The sequence below is a fragment of the Equus caballus genome, chromosome 22 (genome assembly GCF_041296265.1).
Source record: "Equus caballus isolate H_3958 breed thoroughbred chromosome 22, TB-T2T, whole genome shotgun sequence".
In the NCBI taxonomy this organism is placed as follows: Eukaryota; Metazoa; Chordata; class Mammalia; order Perissodactyla; family Equidae; genus Equus; species Equus caballus.
The window spans coordinates 45,964,042-45,986,062 of record NC_091705.1 but is presented as its reverse complement, the minus strand read 5'-3'; the positions used below and the strand labels follow the sequence as shown (position 1 = coordinate 45,986,062).

The following is a 22,021-nucleotide window of genomic DNA, read 5'->3' as shown; positions in this document are numbered from 1 at the left end:
CAAAAAGAATATGACTTTGCTTTCTGTCCGCCTGTCTCCCGTCTCCTCATGGCCTTGTACCTCCCAGTTCCTTAAAGGCTGGGAAATTAAGCCAAAGCATGAAACTGGAGGATCAGTAGTTTATTTAGACATTCACATTATTAAATTTGACCACAGATTGGAAAAAGTGGAGAAGAAAGTCGTACATCCCAGTGTCAGCTGAGCCTGTCCTCGGGTGGTAGGACTACGCATGACTTTCATTTTTATTCTTTCTACTTTGTAGTTTCCAAATAGCATATTACGAGTGCTGTTAATTTTATAATGAGAGAGAAATAATAAACTTCGTGCTCTTTGAATAGTCGGATAAGAGCATATATTGATTTTTATAACAGGGAGATAACAATAAACTATATTGTTAAAAAAAAAATCAGCAGTCTGAAGCCACGCATGCCCCCAACTTTCCTTTTTTAATTTTCCTCCTCCACAAAAGTTCCTCAAACCAGAGGAATTGTCACAAGAGAATTGTTTCTCTTGGGTGCCCTCAGCTGGTTAGGGGCTGAGGCTGTGGAAAGCTGAGACCTCGCTCTGAGCGGCTCTCCCGCAGACACATGCTGGTCCGAGAGGATGGGAGCCGAGGATGGGAGCCGCACCGCGCCCTGGGGGCTGGGCGCGGAGGGAGAGCAAGGAATCAGGAATTCTGACTCGAGTGAGAGACTCAGCCACCACCCAGGAATCCGTCTTCTCCTCACTATGCCTCAGTTTCCCCATATTCAGGAAGAAGGAGTCAGTGGTGTCGTCTTTTCTCATCTTACTTTTTGGGCTGCAGGTGCAGGAAGTTACAAAATGTTACTGAGTTCACAGTGTGCTAATAACCTCGGTCTGTGTAAGGACCCTCGTTCGTGGTATTTTATAATTTTTCCCTTCCCCCCAATCTCCAGGCCCATTTCCCTCCTCTCTGTCCTAAAAGCATCTGCTCCAGCACGTCTGCCACGCTGCCTCAGAGACACACGTGCTGGAAAGCACGCTGTCTGGCAGGTGCAGGGCTGTGTTTGGTGTTTACATGAATGAGCCCTTCTGCTTCCTACTTCTTTCCCAAGACACTGTACTTTCTAGATCTTTCTGTACGGTCGTGTGTGTATCTCATTTGTTGCTCCAACAGCTCCGAGGACCCCTCAATGCAGTCCCCATGTTTGACAGACACCTAGGGGGCCACCACTTCCCTCCCCCACAAAGACACTATAATAAAGCTAAGACAGCGAGAGGGAGCCGCTCAGGCCAGGAGGAGGAGCGCTCAGAGACTGGCACCTCTGCCTCCTTCCCTGTCTCTTCCTCTCGAGGAGGTCCCTGAGGAACCACTTAAAAATGAGTGAACTAGATGATATCCTGAGGCCCTCCCGGCTCTGACACGCCACCATGCTGAGTCCCACAAGGGGTCTTGGGCACACAGGAGGCAGGCATCTATTAGGGTGACTCATCCACAATGGACAAGCAACCCACCAGGCCCCACGGTAAGAGCTTTCCGTGCATCTCCTCCCACAATCCTCCCAGGAACCCTCTGAGGAGTCTCATTTTTAGATGACCAAAAAGGCCAGAGAGGCCACCCAATGTCAGGCGCCTCATGAGTGGCAGTGCCAAGACATGAACTCTGTCAGAGGCTCACAGCCTTCCTTCTCCCCTGGGCCGGGCAGCCTCTCCTGAACCCCAGAATCAGCAGAAGCCCCCTCTCACACCGAACCTTCTTGCTTCTCAGACAAAATGGACTGAACCAACCCACTCTTTCTACAGCCTGCTTGCAAGCCCTTGTGTGTCTAAATAGCTCCAAACTATCCAGCGATTCCATGAACAGAGGTAACTGACTGTTGGGTATAGTATAGACAAGGCTACTGACACCCAGACCGAGTCGCTCATCCAGTCATCCCACAAGCAACCATGAGCAGCCCTAGCATCAGTTAGAGAGGCTGGGCTGGGCTGGGAGCCAGAGGTTTAAAAAGAAAACCAACCCCAAACCTCCCCGGCCAGTGAGCCTAGTGACGTAAGAACAAGTGTTCTTCACTCAGCAAAGGGCGTAAGCACCTACTCCCTATGTTGGCTACTCATATGGGAACACATGACCCCTTCTTTGTGGAGGAGTGCCCCGAGAGTGCACGGACTATCATGTATCTTCACAGTTTTGGGACTAGCAATCCAAAGTGAGTTAATACATTAATGAATCATTACTAATCAATTAATAAATGTGAGAATAAAATCAACAAACCATTCAGCTTGGGCACCACCCAGAACAACACTCAAGACAACTGCAATGCTAGTTATTCTACCCTCCACTCATCCATCCACCATCCACTCACCCTTCTAGCCATCCATCCATCCATCCATCCATCCATGCACCCATCTGTCCGTTCACCACTCACCCAGCCACCCGTTCATCCATCCATCCATATATCCCTCCGTCCATCCATCTGCCCATCCATCCGTCCATCCATCCATCCATTCACCCATCTATCCATCTACCCATGCATCCATCCATCCGTTCATCCATCCATCTACCCATCCACTCATCCATCCACCCATCCACTCACCCTTCTAGTCATCCATCTATCCATCCACCCATCTGTCCATCCACCCACTCACCCACCCACCTGTCCACCCATCCATCCATCTGTCCCTCCACCCATCCATCCACTCATCCATCAGTCCACCCATCCGTCCATCCATGCATCCGTCCATCCATTCACCCATCCATTCATCCATCCATCCGTCCATCCATCCATCCATACATCTACCCATCCATCCATCCATCCATCCATCCATCCATCCATCTGTCCCATCCATCTGTCCATCCATGCATCCATCCATCCATCCATCTGAAATGTGCTCACGGAACACCTACATGTCAGGTGCTGGGCTAAGCCCTCCAATGTCTCCCTGTGCTCACAACAGCCCGATGGGGCAAGAAGACTGAGATAGGTGTGAGGACTGGTGGGGGAGTTTCTGGGCAGCCCAGGGAATTTTCACAACCTGCTTTCCCCAGCGGCAGGTGGACAAGAAGCCATTCAGGACCAGGCCGTTTAGAGTCAGGCTGAGAAGCCAGACTTCCAAGGCCCAGACCAGGTTCCCATCCAGGCTCCATCTCACACCAGCCGTGTGACCTTCGGCTTCTCCCCAGAGAGTCTCAGGGCCTGAGAACACTGGACCCTGCACCCAAAACTCACTTCTGCGGACATGGTCTTCTTAATCCTATGGGGGAGCACAGGCACCATGCTCACTTTAGAGAGAAAGAAACTGAGACTCAGAGTGGATTGAAGGCCTGGGACTAGGGTGAGGCAAGTGAGGCACCCAGGGCTCAAAATGTAAGCACTCACTCTCAGGTGCCCACCTGCAGCTGTATGAGCCTCAGGTGACAGCTCCCTCATGGTTTGAGCCCCTGCTGCCTCACCATAGCCCCGGCCCTGGTGACTTGCCAAGTGGCAGCATTAAGATTCGGGATCAAGTCTTCTGACATGAACTCAGTGCTTGTTCCCCAATGGTTCATTTGCTCATTCATTCATTCACTCAGCAAACAGGTAGTGAGCGCCATTATGTACAAGGCACGTTCTAGCCACGGGGCAGGGTGGGTGCACTGGTGCAACAGGAACAAGACTGACATGGAGCAACCACCACAGGGGACAAATGAGTGTCAGTTACCTGATGACCACAGGCTCTCCCAGAGGGTTCCCTGCCTCAGTTTCTCCATCTATAACATAGAGATTGTGGTGAGGAGCTGGTTGGCTCCGGGCCTGGCCAGTGTGACGCCTGTAGGCAGGAATGGCCAACAAGAGGGGTCCAGCCCAATCTGGCTTGTCCCCTACTTCATCCAGAGCAGCCCCTGCCTGCCTTTCCCAACCGGAGAAACTGGCCTGGATGTTTATTTGGTTATTAGATAACCAGGCCTGGGCACCATGGCTTTGATCAGACACCCCTGATAACAGGCAGAGGAAACAGACCATTTTATAGCTAGACTCGTGGGGCGATCTTATCTTCCTGCGGTGTTTTTAACATGGACAAGGACGAGGAGGGAGGTGTTTGGCGGGCAGGGAAGGAAGAGGCTCTGTTCCGCAATGCTTTCCCATCCACCTACCCGTGGACTTTGATGGGGGAGGAGAGGAGTGGGCGACAAACACAGAGCACGGAAGGCTGGCCTCCCCTCTCCCATCAGGGACATCTGCCTCATGGCTGCCTCCCTCACGTTAGCTGTGCACCGCTCCAGAAAAACCCACCCTGCATCGCCCCCCTTGCCCCGCAGCTCTGCCCATCTGGGGAGGGCCCCTGCAGTTAACAACCCAGGAAAGCCCAGCTCTGGAGGCCAAAATGCGATAATGCAGAGTCGGGGCTCAAGAAATCATTTGCTTCTCCCCCAAACAACGTTATAATTGCTACCATTTCGAACGTTCTCAGGTGACTGTTCTCTGTGTAAGACAGGGGTTGGGGACCGAGCAGACGCCACCCTTCCTCTAGCAAAACGCGAGGTGGACAAGAGAATTATTTTCTTTTGTTAAAAGTAAATAGAATCAAGTAAAATAGATTTTTGAAGCTAATAAATAAGTTTTAGCTTCGGGTCCTTCCTTCTCTTTTGTTTGATCCTCTTGTGACTAGAGCGGAGTCTTGTTCAAACACTATTTGTTCATTTTCTTTGCTTTTCTATTTCTTTGGACTAAACCCTGCATTGCCTCGGAACAGGTGGCTTATCCGTTTCTGACCCGTAAATGGCAGAGGGCTGCACCCGTCAGCCTCGAATGCCCTTTCCAGCTCCTCCGCCTCTCCTGAGTGTCACCCACCATTAGTGTGAGGACGGGCAGGCGCGGGTCCCACCTGTAACGCTCAGCCTCAACAGCAGGGTTTAGCTAAGATTAGGAGCACTTTGCCATAGTGCTTGCCTGTCGCTCCTAAGCCTCTTCCAAGAGACGCTATCATTTACAGAAAGGGCTTTTCCATCTGGGACTGTCAGACCTGGAACAGAGCCGACAGCGTGGGGAGACGGGCACCTCAGGGGGGCGCAGAGCATCACAGTCACAAGCAGGGACTCAGGACTTCTGCCGCCTTCCAGCTGTGTGGCCTTGGCACCGTGGCCCAAACCCTCTGAACTCAGTTTCCCTGTTCTGTAAAATGGAGCTAACAATACTTTCCACTTCTCACCAAGTCGCTTGGATATAAAGTATATGCACGTAAAGCACCTGGTCCACCCAAGTTCCCAGTGAGCATCAGCAATTCCTCTTTTCTATAAACGAGCCAACACAACAATTGACACAGGAGCACCGTACCTTGTGGGGAAGTTCTCACTTCTGACAGCAGGACAATAAGTTCTGAAAGTACTGAATTAGAGCCCCACCTGGGACATCAATGAAACGCCCCCTCCCCACGTCAAACCATTAATACTCAAACCCCTATCAGCAGCCTGGGATTTCAAAACGCCCCCATTCCGAAGGCCTGGAGAGCACAGCCTGAACAGTTATGGACGGAATGCAGGCAGTTTTTCAAACTATCCGTAATTATAAATTTTGCAAATTTAAAGACATAATTGCCACAAATGATCATAATTATGCAATTATAAATAGTCACCCCAATACAACTCTGCTCCGCCCACAAAAGTCACTCCTTTCGCTCGAATGTAACAGGCAGCACGTAGCCAGTGTGCCGGGGAGAGCTGGTCTCCATCTCAGTTTCAGCAAGGCCACCTCACGTCTCCTGCTGTTCTCAGCAATCCACAGAGACCAGAACAAACGTCATTCTCAGGAAGGGAAGGGATCGTTTCTCTCACATTTCCGTGTGAGTAAGATCACACTGTGGCCTCAGTCTGCACTGTGCGCTGTTCTGCCACCTCTGGAGCTGAGGAAAGCTAAGGGCAGTCCAGGGGGTCCGTTTGGGGGTCCTTGGGGTTGAAGCCAGTTGAAGGGCTCCCAGGAGCCTCACTCCAGATTCTAGTAAGGAATCCAAACGTGGGGTGCTGTCTCCCGCCTCCCCAGGGGCGAGCAGCCGACAAATGTGGACAGATGCATCTATAAACTCTCCCGAGGTCAGGCCGGCAGCTTGGACACGCACCCTGGGCACAGATCTGTCCCCAAGCCCTCCCCAAGGGGACAATCTCCATCTCTCCTCTGATTCTCTCTCCTTTTTGCATCTTCCCTCCTGTCCTGTCTCTCCTCTCTCTCTTCCTGATCCCTTTGTCCTTGCCTCTCTCTCTCTCTTTCTGTCCCCCCTCTCCTCCTTTACTTTCTCTCTGTTCTCTCGCTCAGTTAATGGCAGCACAACGAAAATGGACACGTGATCCACACACCTCCAGGCCGCATCCCTGCTCTCACACTTTACTTCAGTTATCCACATGGTCCATGCAGGTAGGAACAATCTGGTTACGTTTTTCCAATCCAAGGGATTCTCTTTCTCTTCTTCATTCGTAAATCCACTAACTCACAGAGGCCTCCTTCCCAGACGCTCACCACCTTTCTTCAAGGCTTGCCTGCCGCTCGGGGAGCTGCCTGGGGAGGCCAGGGCCTGTGGCAGGAGGCTGGAGAAGACTAGTTTGCGGGGCATCCTGTCTGTCCTCTTCCTGCCCCTCCCAGCTGCCTTGCCTCTGAGCTGCCACCCTAAACCGACTCACTCAGATGAGAACTGGGGCTGGTGGCAGGAGGAGGAGTTTGGGGGGAGGGGGGAACCCGCCCTGGTCGGCTCCACGCTATTTGCTTAGACGCTCTTTGGAGCAGGGACGAACTAATCACAGAGAGCGGCTGCTGGCTGCTGGGCGTGCGCTCCTGTGCTCGCCCGGCTCCAAGTTGACGCGACTTTTCCAACCGTATCTGGAAGGCCTGACTAGAAACTTTGGGGGCCCGGGTACCCAGAGGGGCATGGAAGAGCTCCCTGCCACACTCCCCTTGCCCCTCCAGGGAAGGCCTGGCTAGGGGCGCGCTTTGGCAGGAGGGGCGCACCGCTCTGACTTGGCCGGGACAAGAGTTTGAGGGAGGCCTCCTTGCTCACGGCAAAGACTTTGCGGGAGGCGAGGGCCCGGGGACGGAGGCGGGTCGACTAGGGGGTCTGAATGGCAGGAGGAGCTGAGCCAGAGGGCTGGGCGCTCTGCGCTGCTGTGCGCGCAACGCCGGGGGCTGTCTCCACCTCTTCTGGCAAGTTGGACCTATGAGTGCGCAGCTCGACTTACAACTATCAATAGCCGGGAGGGTGAGCGCGTGTGAGCGCCGAGGGGGGCGCAGGACCCTGGCAACTTCTTCGTAGGACCCCAGCCGGGCCACCAGCGTCCACTGCCACCCGAGAGCCCCGCGCCCGCTCCTCCTCTCCACGCACCGTGGAGGCGCCCCCGCGGCCGTCCTCCAGCCCCGACGGGATGCCCGCAGCCATGCTCCCCTACGCTTGCGTCCTGGTGCTTTTGGGAGGTAGGTGCCGCCCTCCCCTCACCGGCTCGCCGCCTGAGCTGGGAAGGGAGGGAACTCGCCGTCGGACCTTCCTGGAGTGTCCTTGGGGACTGCTGCATGGGCCTGTGCATCCGGCCGGTGATGCTGCGCTCTGCGCGCTCTTCTCCAGCCTCACCTGGCCGGCACCTGCCGCACCTCCAGGATCCTCCTGGGTTCTGCTCATTGGAGCTGCGTCACCTCGCCTTGTGCGCGGCCCTCGGCGCTGCGTGCTTGTCCGGCCTGGCCTCCAGGCACAGGGAGCAGCTCCTGGTGCCTGACCCCAGGGGAGCCGGGACCTCCAAGAAGATGCAGGAGATATCTCAGGCCCACTGAGACTCCCGTGGCAAGGTACAAGGCCCAGGTCACTCACACTAGGGCTGCAGGATCCGGTCTTGCCCGCTGAATCCTGGACCCGTGGGTGCTCTGGGCTTGTCTCCTGCAGCAGAGCTGGGGGAGAAGTGGGCGAGGGTACAGTGACGCTGGGCCCAGGTTGGTGCCCAGCAAGCCTGACGGGGGTGAGGGACCCCAAAGCCCCCTGGCAGAAGAGACAGTACCTTCTCCAGGACTAACTGCTCTCCCGCTGGCTCTTCTTAGAGGGTGGGGATGGACAAAATTCTCTATAAATGCCAACCGACCACGCATGCCACCGTTGGCAAAAATGCACTAATAACCACGGTCGTGGAAGTGTGCCCAGCCGCAGGCTCGCCCCTAAGCGCTCTCGCATTGTGAATGGTTAAGAATTCTGGCGCCTTATCATGCTGAGCGAAATAAGTCAGACAGAGAAAGACAAACACTGTCTGATTTCACTCACGTGTGGAAGATAAACCAGCAAACACATGGACAAAGAGAACAGATTGGTGGTTACCAGAGGGCAAGGGCTGGGGGGAGGGCGAAAGGGGTAAAGGGGCACGTATGTGTGGTGACGGATAAAAACTAGAGTATTGGTGGTGAACACGATGCAGTCTATACAGAAACTGAAATATAGTCATGTACACCTGAAATTTACACCATCTTATAAGCCAACATGACCTCAATAAAATAATTTAAAAAAAAAAGAGTTCTGGCCCTTGAGCCAGACCAGCTGGCTCAGAAGCCCGAGTCAGCTTTGGATCAACATGTGGCCTTGGACAGACATGTCCTTCAGCTCGCTTAGCCTCAACTTTCTCGTCTGTCCAATGGGCTCACAAAATCCTCACTCCGTCTAGGATTATCGTGAGGATTACAAGAAGGAGTGCAGGAGAAGCACTTAGCATGCTGCCTGGTACCGAGGAGGGATTCGGTCCACCAAAAGGGGACATTCATCCTGGGGCTGGAGGTGAGGGGTCACGCCGCTCTATTGCCTAGGAGTCCTCCATCAATGCAAAAGTAGGCCCAGGCAGCTCTGTGCGTTCATTCGAGAGGGCGAGGAACGTCAGAGTGGAAGGGGGTGGAGAGGGCATGGCTGGGAGAAGAGACCACCCTTTCGCTTTGGGTGCTGAGATGGAAAGGGAGAGGGGGGAGCCGCATGTGTCTCTGCTCCCCTCCGCCTCCTCCCCACGCGGTTCCCTCCCATGGGGATGGGACAGTCCAGTGCAGTAGGACAGATTAGCCCAGAAACCTGCAGTCTTGGTCACAGCACAGAGCTGTTGTCCTTGGCAGCCCTGAGCTTCTCATCATGCCAATAAAATCATTGGAAGTTTAGCATCGCGGCTTGCTCTCGGGGAGTCCTGCTGCTTCTCTCCTTGGCGACCTTTCACCACCACAAGTGAGATGGACTCCACAGGAGAGAGGCCAAGAGTGCCTGATGGGCCCGAGGCGAGTGGAGGAGGCCACTCCGGAGTCCACCAGCACTGGAGTCAGACACAGACGCCAGCAAGGGCAGCCATCCTGATCTGGCCGCCTGCGCGATTCCCCGCGCTCAGCCAGGCACGGGTTTCCACTGAACCCTTTTTTCACTAGGCTTTTTCACCACTGGCTGCATCACCAGGCAACCAGATCCCTTTGCTTTAGTGAAAGGAAACAGAACCCAGTTAATCCTTCAGATACTTACATAATTTAGGTACCTGAGCTGAGGCATGCCTGAACTTCAAGTCTCCACGTTCCAGAAACTTAGTGTCGAGTGCACACCAATGGCCCCACCAAGTGAATTCACACTGAGGACACACACACACCAGGGTTTCTCAGCCTCAGCACTGTGGACGATGTGGTCCAGGTCATTCCCTGCTGTGGGGCCTGTGCACTCCAGGATGCTTAGCGGCGTCCCTGGCCTCTACCGACCAGGTGCCAGGAGCACCACTTCTCTACTTTATGACAACCAAAAAGCTCTCCAGACACTGCCAAAGGTCCCCGGGGGGAAAATAGCCCCTGGTTGAGAACCACTGGTATGGATGGATCAAACTCAACTGGTAGCTTTTCAGATAAATCTGTCAAAATCACTGGGTTCGATGGATTTTGTTATTCTTGCTCTGAGCGATCAGGAAGTCAAAGGCACAGTAAGGCCCAAGAGAAACGACACAGCCTAGGTAGTTTCTAATCGGGACGTTGATTGTTCTTTCTCGTTTGTTCTCCCTCCCTCCTGTCTATGACCATGTCCTCTTTGTGGACGGCAGGCGCGAGGCCGTTGGGGAGCGGGGCTGTCACCCTCTGGAACGCACCTTCCCCCAGAGGCTGTGCTGCCAGGTGCATCTTGTGCCAGGTCTTCAGCTTCCAGCGTTGGTTCGCTCCACAGCAATTTCTGGCTTTTAAAAATCTCCTTACTCAACAATTTATGCTTGAGGGGGAAAAGGAGAAACCACAGCTCCTTTTTTTCCTCATTTGTATTTTTTTTCTAATTTCAGTCCTCCTTTTATCTCTCACCATATACTTTGCGATGACAAGTGATCATTTAGAGGCAGATGAACTAGAACAAAATCACAGGATAGTCCGTAATAAATTAGTTGTTGATGTGGGGCTGTTTCAAAACCGAGAATAAAAAGTGGGAAGAAAATTATGTTAAATACACTCGTCCGAAAATCAGATATGAATGGGGTTGGTAATTGTATTAGTTGTTTAAGACAAAGAAAATTATCAACAGAAACTTCCTCTCAGCGCTTTGCGAGGCTCTCATCAGAGACGGATCCTCGTGGCCAGCTGCTTCTCTTATCTTCTGACCGAGGCTGTGATCTTCGAATTCAAAATAACCAGCCCAAGGCGAATATAGCAGCTTCCTTGATTTCAAAACCATCTGGATGGCAAACCAGTTAGAAGCTACGCATGAAGAAATATTTGTGCAACGTATTGGAAGTTAACTATGTCAATGAAAGCTTCGAGCCAGAATGAGCCCCTGATAAAACTTCCAAGATACAGCGCTCCACCGCCAAAGTCAGTCTTGAAAATGAAGACCAATGGCCCAGTGCAAAGGCAGGGAGGCCACTGAAATCACTTTGAACTTGAGGGCAACTAAGCTGAGCTAGGGTGACCCTAGGGCAGGAACTAAATTCTGACGTTGGTGCCGGGGGTGGCCATGAGTTGTGGCCAGGGGGGTGACGTGGTTGGTCCTTAAATCAGAATGGCTTTCAGAGCCGCTTTGTGCAAAGCCAGCTCCCTGTCCACGTTGGATATCCAGAGAGTTTCCAACAGACCCTGAAACAGGAAACTGGGTGAGAGCTGGGAAGTGAGCTGCACCGCAGGAGGCGGGAGTAAAGGTGTCACAGTGAACAGTATGTCCCAGAGACAGGCATCCAGCAGTCCAGTGGGCACTGACACAGCTGGGGAGGACTGGTGCCCACCCAGGAACCCCATCTGGGCCCCTGGAGGTCGGCTGGGCTTGGCTGAATCTAACACATGTTTTGGGTGCCACAGAGAGCTTGAGAGCAGCATCCTAGAAAGTAGACAGACCTGGGTCCCACCCTAGCTTTGTCAACTTCCTATTCTGCCACCTATGTCCCCATCAGTGATTTGGGACTGGTGATAGCTCTGGCCTCAAGGGGCGATAGAAAGGTTAAATGAGGTGATGTGTGGTCAGCACTTGACACCCAGAACCCAGTGAACCCAGTGCTGTTACTGCAAAGAGCCAGTCCCTGCACTAACTTCTCCCGCCCTGCAGGAGACAGAGGCAGGCCCCTGCTCTCAGCCAGTTGCCAGTGCAGCCTGAACTGGGGTGAGTCATTTAATGCCTGTCTCCTTTTGGTGGGTGCTGTATTTTCTTCCCACTCTGATGTTCTCTGTGTCTCCAAGATCACCATGACCAGTGTAATGATACCAACAACAGCGACAAAATTAATAACTTCCTGTTAGCAAGCCCGGCCCAGCCCTTCTTGCATGTTGTCTCCTGTAGTCCTCCCGCAGCCCCAACGGTCAGCATCAGTTTCCTTATCTGTGAAATGGGAATGACAGCACTCGCTGCCAGGGTCGGGGGAGGTTGAGAAAGGAAGAACTGTCTAGCAGAGAGCTGCCCAGTGCCTTTAATTCAGGAACGGGTGCCGGCTGCCTTGCTGTGTATGTGCCCCTTGCTGATATAAGGTGCTGAAGACAAAGGAGCAAATAAGGCAGCTCCCGGCCCTTGTGAAAGTCTGAGTCAAATCGGTGATTAATTAATTATAAGAGTGATGAGCGCTCATCAGAGTAGGTCTGGGGCATCAAGCCTGGGTCGGGAGGTTAAGGAAGGCCTCCCTGAGAAGGTGGTATGTAAGCTGAAACTTGAAGAAAGAGGAGGCGTTACTAGAGGAGAAGGAGGAATGTCCAGGGAGAGCGACTAGCATGTGCAAAGGCCAGGATGCCAGAGAAACGGATGTCCCTGATGTGTTCAGGAACCAGAGAGAAGGGGCTGGTGAGGGGACAAGGGGAAGATAAAGTCAGGGCTTAGCAGAGAGGGCCATGGGGGCCGCGGGAAGGGGTGGGACTTTATGTCAAGAGCAGTGGCGGGGCCACTGAGGGGTTTTCGGCAAGGAAGGAATAGGATGCCGTTAGAAGTAGGGAATTCCCTGTCACTGGAGGCACCCAGGAATGAACTGGAGGATATGGTGGGTAGCACTGGCTAGAGAGTTGGCCTGGATTTGCTTCCAGCCCTGAAAGTCCCTGATTCTAAGGAGCCCCGCCAACTTCCCTCTTGCCAGGACACATGCTTTCAACTTGTTGTTTTGGGCCCTCACCTGCCCCCCCAAGTTCAGTGCCTAGTGCTGATGCCGGTAATGGTGAGAGGCCACGCTCACCAGCATTCACCACGTCCCACAGGCGCGGGCTCGGCTGTGCTCCCACCTTACAGCATCCCTCAGGAGCAGGCAGGACGCCGGCCCCTCCCCCGCCACCGCCCCTAGGTCATTGTTCTGTCTCCTTGTTCCTCATCTCTTCTCCCCACCACCAATACCAGCATCTAATCGAGGATGTCAGCCACCTTTGGGGGGGCATTTGAAACTTAAATTGCTTATATTCTGTCAAGATGTAGGATGTAAGAAAGTCCGCCAACCGGAGTCACTCAGGATTCCTGAGACTCAGTCCCAGCCAGACCCTCCGTGCAGCTCAGCCACGTTCACCACGCTCTCCTCTTTTTTGCAACTATCCCTTCTCTTCCACCCTTCCAGTGCTCCTCAGTTTCCATTCGACCCTCATCCCCACAGCTTCACAGACAAGCGTTCTTCCTCCTCAGGGAAGATGATTTCCGCCAGCCCCCACCACAATGCAGTCACACCGCTGTCTGTCAGCCTGTCCGTCAAACCACACTCCTTCCTACCACAGCCTGCACACACACACATGCTGCTCCTTCTGCTTAGAATTCTGTTCCCTACCCCCAGCCTCCCCTTCACCTGCAGATCTGGGTGTAAAACCCTAGCCGTGGGATTGGTGCAGCAGAACGTGCGTTAAATTCTTTCACCAGCCCGCCTTCCACGTGGATCCCACCAGTCAGCACTCGCCGTGGATGGCCTGTGAGGGCGCCTGTCTCCTCCTCCTCACCAGCTCTCTCATTGTCATTTAGAATCTCGCCAGTGGCAATGCTTGGTTGGTTAGACTTGCATTCTTTTAATTACGAACAAAGAGGAACATCCATTTGTATTTTCATGGACCCCTTGTATTGATTTTCCTATCAACTGTCTGGTCATATCCTTTGCCCATTTTTATATTAGACTTTTAAAAAGTTTTTGTCTCCTTAATTGATTTGTTAGTGCTCTTTATATAGAGAAAAGCAGCTGTCTCCCACATATGTTGAAATTTTTCCGAGCTTGCCGTTTGTTCGCCCAAGCTTGCTGAAAAAGAATCTGCTGTTCCTCATCTCTTTAACATTTACTCCATTGAAACATGCAGTGGCACATGGGCTAGAAGCTAAATGTGCCTTTTTCCCCAGAGGGGAGAATAGATGGACAGATATTCTTACATTAACGAGCATGTGTGGGTGTGAGAGAGACACAGCTGGGCCACTCTGCTAAGCACACTATACATGTTGCCTCATTGGATTCTCGCGGCCTCCCTGTGCAATGGCACCATTTTACAGAACATGGAAGTGAGACCAGGCACTCAAGTTCATCCAGCCAGCCCAGAGGCTGAGATTGGTGGGCCACCGAGCTTCAGGCCTCAACTGCCCCCTTCCAGTGAAAGTTCAGCTCAAAGTTCAGACAGGGACCTCCCTGCTTGAAAGAACCAGAGTTGAGAGCAAAGTCAGGATGCCGGGAGATACACACATGCTGAGGCATCGGGGCCGACAGTTCACATAACACGACTCACTGGGGAAGGTCGCAGGGCAGAGACCAAGGCCCGCTAACGAGAACAGTCTCTAAAATCCCCAAGTCGATGCTAATCTGCGAGTCGCTGAAGAGGGAAGCGTCCTAACCGTCCGTCTGCGAGGACTGCAGAGTGGGCTAGGCCCTGGGCTTCTGCTTCCCACATTCAAATTCCAGCCGCTCCACTGACTTGTTAGTGACTTAATCCTGTGCCTCAGTTTCCTCCTTTGCAAGGTAATGTCTACCCCATGGGGTTGCTGTGAGGAGTAGGTGAGACTGTCTGCGTGGAAAGCTCAGCACAGTGCCAGGCACAGAGCAAATGCTTGGCCTATGTCACTCGCATCATTATTGAAGTAACATAGTGCCATGTATAACGTACCACAAGTGGGGGGCTTAAAAAAACCCAGAAATTTACTGTCGCACAGTTCTGGGAATAGGAAATCCAAGTGTCAGCAGGGCCAGGGTCGTTCTAAAACCTGTAGCCAGGATCCTTCCTCCTCTTGTAGGTTCTGGTGTTGTGGCCAGTCCTTGGCGTTGCTTGACTTTAAGTGCATCCCTCTCACCTCGGCAGCCTCTGTTGTCACATGGCTGTCTTGTCCCTGTGTGTCAATGCCTCTTCTCCTCTTCTTATAAGGAGACCAGCCATCTTGCATTTGGGCCCACTCTACTCCAGTATGACCTCATCTTAACTATATTCTTCTGTAACGACCCTGTTTCTAAGTAAGGTCACATTCAGAGGTTCTGAGGGTTAGGACTTGAACATCTTTTGGGGGGATGTAATTCAGCCCATAACACCTAGTATTGATCTGAAGGGCTCATTCCGGCAGGTGGGATGACACCAGGTTTTTCTGGGAAATGGTGATTTGAGAAGTTATGTGATCATCCTACAGTTAAGAGGTGGGTGGGACAGAGCCAGGTTGCACCCAGGGAGCCAGGGAGGAAAGGGAGGCCAGGAGACCAAAACCTAAATACTCAACATCACTCAGTGACTTAAATAAATTTTGATGGAATTATGCACCCACACAAAATTATATATCCAAAAAATATCGAATGATAATGGAAGATATTCTTGACATAATATTAGACCACAAACACAATGTGTGTACATTTGATCTCGATTATGTTTTCATGAGGGGGCATCATTACATAAAAAAAAAAACTAGAAGAAAACATGAAATGAGTGGTTATCTCTGGGAGGTAGGATTATGGGTGATTTCTCTCTTTGTCTTTATATTTTTTTTTCTGTATTTCCTATACTATCAGTTCCTTCTGGGACTGGGAATTCCAAGGAAAGGGGCTAGGTTTGCAGTCTCCCAGATTTGCAATCCCCCAAGTTTTCTAGGACCTTAGCAGGAGAGGCTGGTTAGAGAAGTGATGGAAGCTGGGGCTTGTGAAACCTGACCTGGCTGCAGGGTTGTGTCCTGGTGTCAGAAGTGGGATCACCCCCAATGGCACCAGGGGTCTTGGGCAGTAGAGATGCTCTTAGGCAGGCTGGCATTCCTGGGTATTGACATTTAGACAGGATCCTGCATCCTGCCTGCTGCAAGAAGTGGGGGATGCCAAAGGTGCCCTGTCTTTAGTCAAGTGGATGGAGCTTTGGAACAGGGAACTGGAGTCCTAATAGGGTGACTGAGGCCAGAGTGCAGCTATAGATGGATTAATATCAGCAATAACTAACATCCACTGGGCACCTGCTCTTGTTAAGCACTGTAGGAGCATTATATTATTTCTTCACGTCTGCCTTATGATATGGGTACAGCTATTATCACCATTTGACACCCGAGGAAATGGAGGCCACTAGGCTAGGATGCCTCTGAAGGGGAGAGGTCTGGAAAGACTGCAGCCTGGTGGGCTCTTGGTTGCTCAGGAGCCATCCAGAGCATGCAAGACACTGGACCTGTAAAGCCCAGAACTCACTGCTCCCTGGTGGCCCTGAGGTGCTAGAGGTCTCTCTGCATGGTCAGCCTAGAGGCCAGGATACCCACTGCCCACCACAGAGAGGAACCAGGGAAGGTGGGGTCCTTCACCAACGCCAGGGAGATTCACTGTGCTGCTTGTCATTTCTATCAGCAGTAGAGTCTTCGCCCTGAGAAATCTCTGCTCCACCCCCTTCCCAAGTCCCCTTCTGCTTGAAACAAAACAGTAATGGACAAGTGCTGGGTTTGCCTGCCTAGATTCCATTGCTAACAGCAGAATTTCCCTCATTGACTCTAATCCTGGAGGGCTTGTCAATCAAGGTGCCTCCCCTCCACCCAGGGCATGAGCTTCAGGCTGGACAAATAGGACGCTTGTGCCAGGACCCTGAATCTTAAGTGCAGTGACCAGAAGCTAAAATGCATCATGCCCACTGGGGTGTCCTGGAGAAATCGCAGAGTAGTTTGCACCAACTGGATTCCCAGAGCACCCCTTAGTTCAGTGATCATCCGTGCCCTTCCAAGGAATCGCTTTTGAGCTTACCTGAGTCAGACGTGGCTTCTGTTGCTTGCAACCAACATGACTCCAAAGTCTGTTTTGAGACCATGCTCTCTGAGCAGTTAGCTAAATAGTGTACACAATAAGCCCCCATGGTTAGCCATCCCCAGGGCTCAAAGTGCATTACAAAATCTGAGCTGCCCTTCCTAAGCCTCAATATTAAATTATATAGGAAAGGGGAAGAAAAGCAACAGCTCACAGTCAACCTCACTCTTTCCCAAAAATCTGTCTAAAAACAGAGAGCAGGACATGGCTGTATTTAGCTTGGAATTACCAGGGACCACAGTAAAACGAAATTACTTGTTCTTTGAAATATACAATTAGAGTTGTTTTAACATGTGTTTTTGGTGGTTGGGTGTAGTCCTTTCTAGATAGTTTGAAACTTAAGTCTACTGTTTGGCTCATCAGATTTAACCAAATTCTGATGGGCTCCAATTTCCTCAACAGCAACACACACTTACTTAAACAAAAACCAACTTGCCAGTGAGTGAGAGTGCCCGGGCTTTCACAACCATCGCATTTGGCCTTGTTTTTTCTTCTGTGGTCTTACAATACTTTTGCATTTTCATCCACCTTTTGCTGGAAGTCAATTTAAAGCAACCATTGAAATCTCAGAGAAGGTGGTAACCATGTGACTGAGTGACTAGCTGCATTTTCCTAGTAACAGTCCCCCCCACCCCACCAGCCTTTCAGAGAATTGCCCCTGCTTGGGGCAGTGCACGGACGTATGCATTTCTGATGGTGCTGAGGGGCAGCCTGACTCCCTGAGAAGTTGGAGCTCCAGGCTACACATAACGAGCTAAGTCCATTCCCACCCAGGGCATTCATTATTGCTGCTGCCAGGGGCCCGAGGAAGAGAGGTTAGGACCCCGAGTCCTCGTAATCCCGTCAGGGCCTCAACGAGGGCAGAGAATCGCTTGGAACTTGCCTGTTCATGGCCAGAGAGCTTCTCAGAGTGTTTGAGGCCAGGGCTGCTGGAGTTCATTATTAAGAGGGTGAAACATATTCCCTGTTTACATAGATAATTAGCTCAGAAAGTTCTTTTCTTTTTTTATCTCACTTAAGTACAAAAACAAACTTCTTTCTCTGTCTGCTCCAAATTCTAATTGAGGAGAGCTTAAATGAATGAGCGTGTATTTACTATGTTTTTAGATAACTTCATATAACTTCAACTTGACGGAAACGTTTCTTCATTCAAGTATTCAGTTCTTCAATGGGCATCAGTGGGTGCCTACCACGTGCCAGGCACTGTTCCTCACCCTGGAGACACGATAGTGAACAAAATGGGCCTGCTGTGGCCCTTGTGGGGCTTGCATTCTAGTTGGGTGGTGGGGTCGAGGAGGGGAGCTCAGACAATAGGCAAGAAAACAAACAAACGAGAAGATGACTGACGGCTATGAAATGAAGACAAGAAAGGGAGTGGTGTGACAGCGACCGGGGAGGTGGGGCTGCCTAATGAGATGTCCATGGAAGGGCCCTCCAAGGAGGTGACCTGGAAGCTCACTCCTAAAAGGTGAAAAGGAGCCAGCACGTGACGATCCTGGATGAGAGGAAGCTGAGTCAGGGGCTCAGCAGGAGCAGAGACCCTAAGACAGAAGCCAGTTCGGCCCATTTAAGAAATTGAACGGCTGGCACAGAAGGGAGTGATGGAGGCAGGTCGGAGGGGTGGGCAGGCCAGCTCGTGTGGGATCAGAAGGCCTCAGGGGAGGTTGCCGTCAAGTCTAAGGGCATTGGGAAGCCAGTGGCAGGTTTGGGGTTCAAAAAGGCTCTCTGGTTGGTGAGTGGAGAATGGATCATTGGGAGGCAGTGGTGAGGGCTGGGTTACACTGGTGGAGAGGGAGAGAGGGGGAACTATTCCTGGATGGGTGTGGAGGCAGAGCAGTCAGGACTCTCGATGGATTGAACATGGGCACCGTGTGAATGTTCTGGGGCTGCCATTCAAAGAACCACAGACTTGGTGGCTTAAAGTAACAGAAATCCATTCTTTCCTCGTTCTGGAGGCCAGAAGTCCAAAATCGGGGTATTGGCGGGGCCGTGACCCCTCCGACGGCTCTAGAGGAGACCTCCTCGCCTCTTCCAGCTTCCCGTGGCTCCACGTGGTGCTTGGCTTTTGGCCACGTCACCCCAGTCTCTGCCTCCATCTCTATGGAGCATTCTTCCGTATCTTCTGTGCCGTGTCCAAATTCCCCTCTTCTTCTAAGGAACCAGTCATTGGATTAAGACCCACCCTCATCCAGTGTGACCTCATCTTAACTTGATTGCGTCTGCAAAAACCCTATTTCCAAGATCACATTCACAGGTACTGAGAGTTAGGACTTGAATGTGTCTTGAATGTATCCCACAACAGGGGATAAAGAGATGACTCCCAGATGTGTGGCTGATATTAGGGGGCCAGTGGGACCTGGGGGAGGGGCGCAGAATGGAGACTGTGGTGGTTGGGACACCATATACTGCTGGTTAGGTCGTTCACTCCACAAGAGCGAAACGCTGTCTGTGCCCCACAAGCCCAGCCGAGGGCCCTTGTGGGAGGCTGTGCCTTTTTTCTAACTTTTTCTCACTCACTTTCTAACTTTCTAACTGGCCTTATGGGCTGGCTGTAGCCCATATGAAGGGTTTGGGTTGGAAGTAGGGGAAATCAAGAATTCTGTTTGGGCTTAAGATATCTGAGAGCAGAGGTGTTCTTAGCTATGTTAGTACTCACCGAAGGCACTGTCCACTGAATTAAGCCATGGCCCCTCCTTCACAGAACTCACAAAGGTGGCTGCAGAGAGCTGTGTGAACAGCAGCCACAGAATCCTCATGCAGGTGGCGGACACTCCGAGAGGGTGGGCCACCCCCCGGAGAGTCAGAGAAGGCCTCACTAGGCAGGGGTGCTTTGGCAGAGTCTCAGGGGACAAGCCCAGTGGAGGAAGGGGCCTCTGCGCCACCATCATCTCAGGTTCATAGGTGTGGTAAGAAGTGGACACGTGGACAAGGGCACATCACAGGGGCCCCCAGGTTGATCCAGGAGCTTGGGCTCCATTCTGAGGCCAGTGGGGAGCTCATAGGTGTTTATTCCAGGAGTGACATGCTCGGATCTGCGCCAGAGCAAGCTCCCCTGGACAGTCGGCGTGGCCAGTGGCTGGGGAGCAGAAGTGGATGTGACTAACAGGATGGGCATGCCTGCCCCTTCTTTCTTCCCCTGGTGGAAATGCAGACACACTGCGAGCCCAATGGGACCGTGCAGAGGAAGGGCACACCTAGGGATGGGGCAGAGGCACAAGGCAGAAGGAGCCTGGGCTCTGGAGAGCTCTGCACACAGAGCCATCACACCACACACTTCCCGACTGCGGAAGAGAAAGAAACGTCCACCTGGCTTCGGTGACTGTTACTGAGGGTCTCTTTCACAGCAGCTAAATTGTGTCCTGATCAGTAGCGCAGGTGGAGGAAATGAGGAGGAGGCTCTGGAGCCAAGGTGGGGACCAGCCTCCCAGGTGGACATGTGACGGAGATGAGACTCCGAGGAAGAGGGTAGACATGTGGGTGTGGTGCCCACGGGCTCCGTGAGGCAAGAGCTGTGGCTGGTGGCTGGAGATGACATCCACCAGGAGGTGAAAAGCATGAGGGGAACCTCCAAGGATAAGGGAGGCGTGTTCTAGAAGCAGCACTAGTTTAGGACCTGCCATGGGGGAGGCTGACATTCAGGTGGAGTCCAAGGTTATCAGGACGGGAGGTGTGGACTTGGCTCCTCTCCGGGTCCAAACAGATCTCCAGTGGCCAGTTCAGACGGGTTCTCCTCAAACTCCTCCTTCAGTCTCGCCGCCCCTTAAGTCCCTCTTCCTGGTCAAGGGTGTCCCTATCAGCTTCCACCTGGCCTGGCGGCATGTGGCTTTCCTTCCCCTCAAGGGCCGATTCTGGAAAACCAAGTGTTAACGGAATCCTTTTTTCTTTTTTTTTCCTCTTCAAGAAATTATATCCTTGTTAATCAGGAAACGTGTTATCTGAAACTGCACTTGAGCGTCCCTTAATAGGTTCCCAATTACTGAAGGGGTTCATTTTGGAGGCTGAGATGGGAGCAGCGCTGCAGCTCGCGCGTGCCCGGCTCTGATTAGAACGCCGCCCCTCCGAACAGACTTCATTACGGAGCGGAGCGAGGCACTTTGAAGCTGGTTTCCGTAGTCTTTGCTTGGCTGACCTTGTACGCTATTGAATTGGAAAATGTGGTTTGTGTTGTAAGGCCTCTTAATAATGTTTGTTTTTTTGTTTTTAACGAGGGACTTTTCCATTGCAAATGAGACAAAGAATACCGTATTTAGCTCCAAGAAAGCCTCAGTCTATTTTGAAACATAATTTTCATCAGCCAGGGTTTTCACTGTAACAGGGACTTAAATTTTATTTTAAAAACAGCCTCCCCCCCACCCACAACACACACTTATGCATATTCCTTCCTAGAAAAAACGTCTAGAAAGATACACAAACTAATAATACTGGTTGCTGCTAGGAAGGCGGGGAGGATGTTAAGGCATGTACTTAAGGGAATTCTGCTCCCCTGCACTGGATTATTTTTTAATAATGAGAATATATTGATAGAGGTTGGATGGGGTCCTCCCACTGGCGGTGTGAACTCAGGTAAGTATTGTGGGTTGAATTCATATGCTGGGGTCTTAACCCCCAGTACCTCAGAACGTGACCTTATGTGCAGATGGGGTGTTTACAGAGGTGATGGAGTTAAGATGCCATCGCCAGGGTGATCCAGTATCACTGGTGTCCTCATATAGAGGGGAATTCAGACGCAGACTGCTCAAAGGGAAGATGACGTGAAGAGACCCAGGGAGCAGATGGCCGTCTGCAAGCCAGGGAGAGACGCCTCGGAAGAAGCCAACCCTGCTGACACCTTGATCTGGGACTTCCAGCCTCCAAAATTGTGAGATAATCAATTTCTGTTGTTTAAGCTGCTAGTCTGTGGTGCTTTGTCACCGCCACCCCAGGAACCTAACAGAGTAAGTCGCGAGCGGGTCCAGTGCCCTCCTCTGTGAAGTGGGGTGTCAAGGTGGACCCGAGCTGGACACCGAGCGATGGACATGACCATCCAGGGTGCAGCCCACCGGCTCCCCTCCTGCCTGTCCCCGCCACCGCCCAGGCCGCCTGCACACCTGCCTCCCACCAGCCCGGAGCCAGCTCTGCACCAAGTGCCGCGATTTGGGAGGGACTGTTCTCATGGGATCTCGCTCACATCGCGGCTTCCAGAGCCCCGGGCACGCTTCCGGTGCTCCCTCTTCACTCCTCGCAACGGCCCCCAGAGTCCTTGGCACTGCTTTTCAGGCCTCCCGTGGCCCCACCAGGACAGTGCAACCCCCTTCAAAGGGCTCCCCAGACGGCCCCTGCCCTGCCTCCACAGAGAACCTCCGGCCTCTGTGGGCCCCTTCCGAGCCAGCGCCACCCCCAAGCCCATCCCCACCCCTCCGCTCCTCCCCTCCGGCTTCCTGAAGGCAG

At 52.3% G+C, this 22,021-nt stretch overlaps 1 protein-coding gene across 1 annotated transcript in view; it reads left to right on the top strand.

Annotated features, from left to right (window-relative positions):
- The first annotated feature begins 7,163 nt into the window (after nucleotides 1-7,163).
- APCDD1L (APC down-regulated 1 like) overlaps nucleotides 7,164-22,021 on the top strand; it is a 50,423-nt gene continuing 35,565 nt past the window's right edge. The window contains exon 1 of the mRNA XM_023626810.2: nucleotides 7,164-7,391. Within this exon, the coding sequence (XP_023482578.2) occupies nucleotides 7,343-7,391 (49 nt within the window). The 5' untranslated portion in view covers nucleotides 7,164-7,342. The remainder of the gene's footprint in view (nucleotides 7,392-22,021) is intronic.